This window comes from Lissotriton vulgaris, chromosome 3_1 (genome assembly GCF_964263255.1).
Source record: "Lissotriton vulgaris chromosome 3_1, aLisVul1.2, whole genome shotgun sequence".
Taxonomy (NCBI): Eukaryota; Metazoa; Chordata; class Amphibia; order Caudata; family Salamandridae; genus Lissotriton; species Lissotriton vulgaris.
Window position 1 is genome coordinate 39,160,783 of NC_141689.1, and position 10,298 is coordinate 39,171,080.

The window sequence follows — 10,298 nt, forward strand, 5'->3', positions numbered from 1 at the left end:
GCCTGCCACAGTCTGGTATATAAAGACCTAATATTTAAAGGTCATCGGGCGGTTATACTCCACCAGGTACCGTAGTACAGAAGCTTAATGGTAGCGGATGATATTAGGGAAGGCGAGACCGCCGTCTTTCTTAGGGCGTTGTAGCAAGGTCCTCTGCAAGCGAGGAGAGATCGGGCCCCACACAAAATGCTCGATCGCGGTCTGAATATGGCGAAGTGCATGAGGTGGAGGCTCTAAAGGGAGTGTTTGAAACAAATACAGGGCCTGTGGAAGTACATTCATTTCGACAGCGGACAGCCTACCAAACCATGACAAAGGCTGGCACCGTTCAGCGGGCCAGGTCTGCTAGGATGCGAGTTAGAAGGGCCATGTAGTTCACCTCTGCTGTTTTTGCCAGACTCTTGTGAAGGACCAATCCCGAGATATTCAGTACCGTCCATCACCAAGTCAAAGGCAAAGTTGGCCCGTAGGGCATCGACCATTGAATGGGCAGCGGTGAGGTTGAGTACCTGAGATTTCTGCATAATAATTCTGAAGAGAGTCTGTAGATTCTCAACAGTGGCCGGTAGGGAGGTCTCGGGATGTGCCATTGAAAAGATGACATCATCTGCTTAGAGGCTGATAAAACGGTGGTGCAAGCCAAACTGGATGCCCTGCGCCTTGGGGTTGTCCCGAAGCAGTTGGGCAAAGGGCTCCATATAAAGAGCAAAGAGCAGAGGAGAAAGGGGGCAGTCTTGCCGGGTTACCCTCTCCACCGCAAAGCTTTCGGAAAGTAAACCATTGACCCGCACCGCTGCTTTCAGAGAGCTATAGATGCTTGTGATCCACTGTCGGAATCTGGGCCCCAAACCAATTCGCTCAAGAGTGGCAAATAAATAAGTCCAGTGCACACGGTCGAAAGCCCTTTCTGCATCGACTGCTAGTAGTAAGGCTTCTTCTTTGGACCGTTGTACTTTGTCGATCAGGTGGCAGAGTCGATTGGTGTTGTCCCCACATTGCCTACCAGGGATGAAGCCAGATTGGTCCGGGTCGGACCTGTCTTGTGCATGTTCAACCGGGATGCCAGAATGCTGGAGAATAGTTTCACATCAATATTCAGCAGCGAAATTGTGCGGTATGAGCTCTTGAGCTCCGGGTCGTTCCCCGGTTTAGGGATGACTGAGATAGAGGCCTGTAACATTGAGGTTGTGGGGAACCCCGTATCCGCGAAGAAGTTGAACAAGCGGGTAAGAAACGGGGCAAGTTTGGTACAGAAAGTTTTATAAAAAAGAGCATTAATGCCATCAGGGCCTGGCGCCTTCAAGGTCTTCAGTCGAGCGATAGCAGAGATCAACTCCTCAAAATGTAGGGGGGCATCCTGGGCCTCCGCCTCAGTCACGGGAAGAGGAGGGATCGCCGCTCCCCACAGGAACTCAGTGGGATTGGACAGCAGGGAGTGATCGGGGGTATATAGAATTTTATAAAAAGAGAGGAAGGTCGACAGTATCCCGCTGCTATCTATGAACTCCGAACCACCCTCTCCCCGTATCACTTTTGTGGTTTGTTCTGCTTGCTGACTGCGCATGCAGTGCGCCAGCATTCATCCCCCTCTATTGGAGCCCACATAATATTTGTGTTTGAGTCAAACAACCGCGTGCTCAGCTCTGTCAATGTCTTCCCGCCTAAGCTGAAGGAGCTTTTTTTCGAACTGCCACCAAATTCTGGGAGCGCCAGTGCGTTTGTGAATAGCTTCCAGTTCCCTGACTTTAGCATCTAGGTCTGCACGTTTGGACTGTGTGAGTTTATTTTCATAAGCTGCCTTGACGATTAGCAGCCCCATCCCAACAAGTTTAAGTGCCTCCCATACCGAGGAAAGTGGCGAAAATACTACATCGTTAGTGGCTAAATAGTCAGTCAGGCAACGCTTGATGTTGTCCACTGCTGCCGGAGATTGGAGCAATGAGTCTTGCAGGTGCCACTGGGGGGCGGGTGGAGATCTTGCAGAGGAAAGGCTCATGGTCAAGGTGATGTGTGCATAGTCATACATGGAGCGAGCTTGAATGGTGGAATCTGTAACGCAGGACCAAGCGACTGGGGTAACAAGGAAGTAATCTAGGTGGGCATAAGTCTTGTGCGCCGCCGAGTAGTATGAAAAGTCTCGCTCGTCTGGGTGGAGGCATCGCCAAGCGTCTTGAATCCCTGCATCGTGCAGCCAGTCATCACCTCCCAAGTCGACAGGGCCCCTGCTCCACTGGTTCATGAGCCTGATCGGTCTATCTCTGTGTCGATTACTAAGATGAGTTCGACACCCACTACCACTATTGGGTCAGGTGTGTGTAGGACCTCAGCAAAGGCATATATTAGGAATTCCCTTGGTCGCTCAGTTGGGGAGTGTATAGAAGCTACTGTGAAGTGAAAACGTCCTATATTAAGGCGCAGTCCAAGGAGGCGGCCTTTGATCTCTGCAACGGGACCCCCCACTGAGCCCCTAAAGTGCCTGGAGATTAGGACCACTACCCCCGCTTACTATTCCCAGAGAACCAGAATTGTGAGGGGAAGTGGCTATGACGCATGCGGTGTGTGTCACTGTGAAGCAGGTGGGTTTCTTGAAGGAGACAGATATCGCCACCCAAATGTTCGAGCAGAGAAAGGACCGCTTTCCGTTTGACTGGGTTATTAAGTCCCCGGGCATTGAAGCTAACTATCTTAAGTTCATTGGAAATGGACTGGCCAGCTGGTGTATGTGTTGTGGTCCCGAACAAGGTACTGGAGGGCCGAGTTATAAGAGAAGCCCTGGAGAGGGAGGAGACAGCCCCAAAAGATCAGAAAACCCCCCAACATCAACCAACAATGAGCCATCTCAAGTCGTAGGACACCAGCCCAACAAGAGCCTGCGCAAGAAGAAAACATGGGGGAAAACCTAAAAATAGTCCAAAATAACAGTCCAATAGGGGGAAATTAGACATAGGTCTATCTGTCGGTCAATGTCAGAGAAGGCCGGGTCCCTGGTGGCAGGCTGTTGAGCAGAGTACTTTGAAAACCAGGAACCGTAGTGGGGCATGGCACTGAGCACAAGATAGTAGTCGTCCCAGGAGCCCCACTGGCCTCACTCCAAGGTGGCCATCCCCGTGTAAGTGCTTGGGGTGCTCAGGGGGAACACAGGCGGTCAGGGGGTTGTGAGAGAGAGGAGATCACCACCTCCCGTTCCTTCCCCATCTCCTCTGGGTCAAGTTCCGCAGAGGCCTTCGGTTTCCCAACTGTGTGCCATTGTGATATCCTACATGTGGAGTGGTCCCTGGGGCTCTCCCTCCGTCCAGCATCCGCTGAATTGTCCAGTCCCAGTAGATCAAGAGCCTCAGTAAAGGAGCGGATCTGGCGCAGTTTTCCATGGAGCTTAAATATGAGGCTGAATGGATGGCCCCACGAATAAGGGATGCCTTTAACCCGGAGATGAGAGGTGACCAGTCATCCGTTTGGCAAGCGTAGATGCAGCGAGATCTTGAAAGAGGGCTGGGGAGTGCCCCATTGAATTGGATCAGCGGGGCCTCTGGCACCCTGCAGAGGATCTGCTCCTTGAGCTGAAAATCATGCCCACATACGAGCACGTCCCGAGGGGGGCCTTGTTACAACTGGGAAGGCCCATACGGTGCACCTTGTCCATCTGTATGTCCTGCGGGCCATCATTACCCAAGATCTGCCGGAAGAGAGCCAGGACTTAGGCTCGGAGGTCGTCTCCCTCTGCCCGCCATGGAATCGCTCGGATGAGGATATTTTTCCTTCATGAGCGGTTCTCCAAATCCTCCGCATGGGTCTGGAGATCTAAGTTTTGGTCTCGCAGCCGGATTATCTCTTGTTGGAGCTGGTATAGGTCTTCTTTGCGACGCAGTTCATGATGCTCAAGGACAGCCACTCTCTCCTACACTTCATCCACATCACGCCTGACTTATTTGGGGTCGGCCAGGAGCTGCCTCCTCAAATCCATTATGTCTTCTTTAACCCCTTCGATGCGGATGACAAAGCCAGCTCGTCCAGGGCGTTACCTGCGCTGCGCGGATGACGAGCTGGCTTTGTCACGTAACAAGCGATTTTTAAATTTCAGCGAGCAGAGGGAAAACCCACTAGCGCACATGCGGTTAATCGCTGATAAGAGCTCCATCATGAAGGCCTTCATAGCAGGCCCATCCGCCCCTTCTAGATGCTCTGGGAGCCCCGCGTCCCGGGGTGTTGTGGTCTCTGAATCCGGGCTGACGTCTGCTTCAATAGCATTTCCCTAAGGGTCTTCTCCCTCCTCACCCATGCAGACGCCATGTTGCTACGCCTGGGACATTGGAAATGGCTGCAGGGGGGCCGCCAGGAGCCCAACAGAGTTGGGGGAGGGTGGTAAAGCCATCGAAGCGGCACCTGTGATCAGCGGATTGCAGTGGGTGTACCTCCAGACCTACCAGTTGCGACCAGCTGGTCATTATGTTTCCAGGGAGGATCCCGTGCGTTCCAGCTCCCATGTGGCAGAAAGGAGCACCAGGCCGCTCTGGGCAAAAGGCAGAGGCGCCAACCATCGCCGGTCGATCGCCTGGGCCGGTCGTAGCGAGCAGAGCTGCTCCCAGCCCCTAGGGATCAGACGGCAAGTCCAAAGAAGGGGCATACACTGCTCCCAGACCTTATCCCCGAACCATAGAGGAGCCCCGCAAAGGGAGAGGGGGCAATGTGTGGCAGCGATGTCGCTCCAAGACCACAATCCTCCATGGTGGCCACTGCAGAGGTGTAGTGGTGCCAAGTGGATGTAAGCAGGTGCACTGGGAAGGGAAGGCTGCACTCACAAGGAGTCTGGGGGATGGAGTGGTGCTCTGCAGGCGGATCACGGCTTTGTCGGGAGCCGAGTCGTGCATCCACAGGGAGACTCTGATGGGGCAGTTCCCCAGCTAGGCTCTGCAGCTAAGAAACCCCAGGCTCCCGGATGCCCCGTCTACAATGCTGTGACCCGGCCAGAAGAGAGGATAAGATGGTGGGCGGAGGGCCGGTCTCCCAATGGAAGGACCCTACCTCCCCAGTCCGTGCCAAGGCCGCAGGTCACAGTTCAAACAGTGTACGCAGGCCACAGTTCAAGCAGAGTGGGGCACCGGGCCTACTGCTCACAGAGGGCCACCAGTGGTGTTGCAAGGCTCTAGGCGCAGCAGCTTCCAGTGCACGGGGATGAGTCTCGTGGAGATGTAAGATGACGGGGCGAGCTGACCACTCTGCTGTCCGCGCCGCTCACCTCCCGCTGTCCTCGGACGGGCCTCCGATCCGGTTCAGCGCCTGCTTCTGAATTCACGGCACAATCACACGGTGCCCTCATTGTTGTCGGGCAGGCCTCCTAGGGTTCACTGGCGGTGCCTCCACTGCGTTCTCCCCTGCTCTGTCGCTGCCTTGGTACGCCTCCGTCCGGGTGCACCAATGCAGTCTGTAATTTTCTCACCGCTGGCACCGCAGGAGGCACAAGTCAGGTCCGCACTGTGTTCGGCGATTTGAGGGCCAGGTGATGGGACTAATACAAAGCTTCGCGTCTGCAAGACCGGAGTGATGGAGATTCGCGTCCTACCAAGCTGTCATCTTCATGTATATCGTTTTTGACTCATTTTTACGATATCACGGTACTCTCGCAGGATCGTGAATAGTAAAAAGGAGTACATGAGTTCTCAATGCACTCTATTAGTAGGAAGGCATATTGTAATTGTGGTCCTTGTTTATGAGAGGAAGTGTGTAAGAGATACGTACTGCGATGATTAGAAGGTTAATTCTTTTTTTTAAAGTTACAATTTTGGGAGACTCTAGAGGAATCATGAAGAGTAGGTGATATCTGAATACAGTCTGCTCTTCATGCTTCTTACTGTAGGAAGGAATCTTAATGGAGTAGGTGTTATCAGACTCTACTATTTGTGTTCATTGGTTGAAAAGAGTTGTGAGCAGAGTTAACACGCATCCACACACCCTACTGTGCACAACTGTCATCTGTGTGAGATGCCTGGAAGTAGAGGTTAGTCCCTCCCCACACCCTTCAACGATTGTGCATCGTCTGAGAGAGAGGTCTTACAGGGGAGCCCAGTCCCTCCCTACTAGGCACTCCCATCATTACATAGAGAAGTCTCATCAGAACAGTCAGTCCCTCCGCACACCCAACTATGCGTACCAATCATCTGAAAAGAGACCTAAGAGCATATTAGCAAGAACCTCGTAAAAATGATTGCCATTTTAGCAGCAGGAAACTGACGCTAAAACGGCGATAATGGGCTTGCTAATATGCATTATAGAATTCTAATAGAAGCCCAGGTTAGATGTCCTGCACATCTAATCTGAGCTTCAATTGAAACGGCGATGATTGTAACGAGGGTCTTGCTATAATGCCCTCTAGTACCTTGCCACACCTTACCACACGCACCCATCAGCTGAGACAGATGTATGAAAGGAGAGGCCAGTCCCTCTCTGCACCCTTCTGCTCACTCCCATCACGAGAGAGATAGTTCTGAAATGAGAGGCCGTGCACAGCTGGGGTTGCATTTACGTTTGGTTATTAATTATTGCTTTACTTTAAAAAAAAAATTGAAATTCACTGGAAAAAATCAAAGGTTAAAATAATGTAATAGTTAGGTTTTTATTCTTTTAATAAACCTTCAAAATTCACTGAAAAAGCCAAAGGTTAAAGTAAAGTGAATTTTTGTCGGTCTGAACATTAAAGTTTTGAAAGTAACATAAATTCACCAGTTATAGTTAACATCGCTAACTATAACTTTTACCCCAACCATGCACTGCTTATGACCTCACATATGACACCACTATGACATCAATCCTGACATCATCCAAGCTTCAATTTACCACATGTTGCTGTATAAATGGCTTTGAATTTACAGGTAGCATAGTCCACATTAACAATCAACCACAGACAAATGGGAAACCCTCATTGAATACGGTGTTCCATTTGCATGCAACTGTTGTGAGAAAGCCAAATTAATGAATGCCAATTCCCAAACAAGTCTCCTGTGATCAGTGCAAAGAGCACTATGTAGTATTCTGGGTTTAGTATTTATGTTACTGCACTTCTCTGCTTCTAGCTGCTCAGCCAGTGTGAGTGTTCCAGGTTAGAATGTGAGTGTGATTGACATGGATGGAATGCTTGTGTGACTGGTATGAGGGTTGGCAGTGGAGTATGGGCTGAGTAGCTAGGAGGCTGCTCCTGGTGGGGCTGCTTGTTCCAGCATAATACCTCCTGTAAACTTATTTATGGCTTAATAAACCTACTTCTAATCTCAACCACTGCTGCCTCGGCTACATCTTTACTAGTATGTATAGACCTGCATACTACATTATTCATGGCGACGAGGATGGGATAACAGGACGCAGTGGCACAAAACATTAGTTAAGGGTTCTCTCACCCTCATTTGCATTATTGTATCCCTGTTTTTGGGATGGGTTTAGGTCGCAATCCTATTTCCCCTCATGGTTTTACTATATGTTAACCCTCATGTCTGGGTTATAGGGTCAAGTCTTTGTTTTCGACTTTACCTTCTCTACCTCTGTTGGACACCTTTGTTGTACGTTTATTGCGTGCATGTCGCACTGTCCGAATTTCTCTTTTGTGTCCAGTGTGTAAGACGCCCTGTGCATCACATTTTTTGTGTGTAGTCATTATTTGGCTCATTTTTCCTTGTGTAAGCTTATTGTGCTTCACTTTTCCTATGTGTTTGTTTCACATTGTGCTGCACCTTTTTCGTGCCGCTGGTGTTTTGGGTTTTGGACTTTTAACACCTTCGTCTATGGGTAGCCCCATATTTTCTGTGTTCCTCACATGAGGAGTGGACTTGTTTTGCCACATTGTGCTGCACCTGTCCGTGCCGCGTGTGTGCTTGGGTCCTGTCCCTTGTTACACTTTCTTCTTTTTGGTTATGGGTAACCCCATATTTTCAGTGTTCCTCTCATGAGGAGTGGAATTGTTTTGCCACATTGTGCTGCACCTTCCCATGCTGTGTGTGTTTTCTTGGGTTTTCCCCTGGTTACACCTTCGTTCATGGGTTAGTCCCATGTCTCCTTAGTTCCTCTCTTGAGGAGTGGCCTTGTTTGCCACAGTCTACCTTCGTGAAGACGTTTTCTTCATGTTAGGTCTTGCTCACTTGTTTGTGAGTTCGTCTCTCATATTTCATTTTTCTTTTTCTTCAGTATTAAAGGAGGAGGATGGTGTCAGTTTTAGTGTCTACTGTCTCTTTCTTCTTTCTTTCTTGGTTTTTGTCTGTTTACCCTCTCGTGGTGTGAAGTCCTTCTCATCCCTGGGTTTACGGATACATTTTACGATTGTATACCCTGTTTGTGGTTAATTTTCTTCTTCGCTCTCTGGTTCTCTTTTGTTTTCCAATTCAAAAGGGAGAGGATGTGTAGTATTCTGGGTATAGTATTTATGTTACTGCACTTCTCTGCTTCTAGCTGCTCAGCCAGTGTGAGTGTTCCAGGTTAGAATGTGAGTGTGATTGACATGGATGGAATGCTTGTGTGACTGGTATGAGGGTTGGCAGTTGGAGTATGGGCTGAGTAGCTAGGAGGCTGCTCCTGGTGGGGCTGGTTGTTCCAGCATAATACCTCCTGTAAACATATTTATGGCTTAATAAACCTACTTCAAATCTCAACCACTGCTGCCTCGGCTACATCCTTACTAGTATGTATAGACCTGCATACTACACACTACCGCTCACAAAGTATAAATCTTTGTCATCACAAAGTTCAGAGTGACTCGTTCAGTTAAAGCCAGTACCAGCTCCAAAGTATTCTTGATATTTGCAGATTATCCTTTACATTTGCAGATTAAGTCATAGCGCACGTTAACATTTCTTTCGGGGAAGCAGACACCCTGGCAGGAAGGCTGGTTTAGCTGCCTGCCCTACTTCAGTTTCACAGCACAGGAGACTCGCAGGATGACACTTCAGCTGAACCATTGAACTCATCAGAATTAAGCGTCCTGGGTCTATTGTCTTTTTAAAAAAAGTAGGGGAACAGGTTCTTATAAATTAAAAAAGTCTGGGCATGTCATGCTCCTCTGATCCTGCGCTCTTCAAACTCTGCCTCTATCCTGTTCCTCTACCCATTCTCCTACTTCCTTTCTTTCCAAGGAACAGTGGAGTGTTTTAAGAAGACATTTGTACATCTTGGCTACAGACAGGCCTTTTGCACGTTTAGTGGGCTCAGGGTCTGGGAGTTGGTTTTGCCAGTGTCTGTGCATGTTTCTCTTTGTCTCCTATGCACTCACAGGGCAGACATGTGTCTCTCTAAACCTGTTAGGTGCTTGTTTACACCAACTCCTCTTCCTCCCTCTCGCACAGCACATCAAAGATGAAAATAAGCAATTGTTATGTTGCATTTAGACCTCACATTTTAAAAATTATATTTTGTTAATTTGTTTTGAATAATACACCAAACACACTTTTTTATGAACCCCGTCTACCTGCAACTCATTTACAAACTCCCTCATATTTCCCAATTTCTCAACTTTACACGGGTGACCTACCAGGATCCATAAGTGCGGCGACCTGGGTCGTGGCCACAGAGTCCTCTGAGGGTCCGTCTCCTACTACCCTCCTACAATGGCTGCTCACGGATACGTCACGCTCCCTTGTTGACTTGCGAGGGACCATTGGATGGTGAGTCTCAAGCGACAATCAATCCATCAGCATTTGTATAGCGCAGCACTGACACCCCTAGAGGTATCTGGGCGCTGTGAGTGCGACGTCTCTGTTGAAAGCCAGGACTTGAGTTTCTTCCTGAAGTCCACCAGGGCGGGTGCTGTTCGATGTAGAGTCAGCACTCTCTGTTCACCACAAGAGCTGTCTTCTTATTTTCTCTGACACAGGCTCCCAGGAGTCTGGCAGAGTCCTGTTAACTCCTCACCACAGAAAATCATTAAAATTGGCTTCTGAAGGCTCCTGATGCTGCGGAGCAAATGGTACCTCTGAGCCCTGAAGCGATGTGGACAGGCGACAGCTGAGGACACACTCCCTGTGCCGCTTGACGTCTTCTTAGTTGTGCCATAAGCACATACGCAGCCACATTCCTCTCTATTTAGCAATGCACAGTGAGCCAGCCTACAAGGAGAAGCAGCCAGGGTGTGTTGAGCAACTTCTCATATCCTATTGTGTCATCTGGGTGTGTGCTTTCCCAAGTTAAGTTTTTGATTCCCCGCCTGCGGCACAGGCTCGAGCCTCTGCTTTCCATTTAGAAACATCCTGATTAGTATGTTTCCTACAGTTTAATGTTTTGTTCACGTCCCATCACCGGAACTATGGTAACCTTCAATAGTTTACCTG

At 49.4% G+C, this 10,298-nt stretch overlaps 1 protein-coding gene across 4 annotated transcripts in view; it reads right to left on the minus strand.

Annotated features, from left to right (window-relative positions):
* LOC147725885 (long-chain-fatty-acid--CoA ligase ACSBG2-like) overlaps positions 1–10,051 on the minus strand; it is a 405,988-nt gene extending 395,937 nt beyond the window's left edge. For 2 of the 4 annotated variants that reach the window (XM_086960030.1, XM_086960025.1), the window contains exon 1: positions 9,503–9,823. In XM_086960030.1, the coding sequence (XP_086816156.1) occupies positions 9,503–9,629 (127 nt within the window). In that variant the 5' untranslated portion in view covers positions 9,630–9,823. Of the gene's footprint in view, positions 1–9,502 lie in introns of all 4 variants that reach the window. The other 2 variants (XM_086960029.1, XM_086960027.1) reach the window with 2 other exon arrangements.
* Positions 10,052–10,298: the final 247 nt, after the last annotated feature.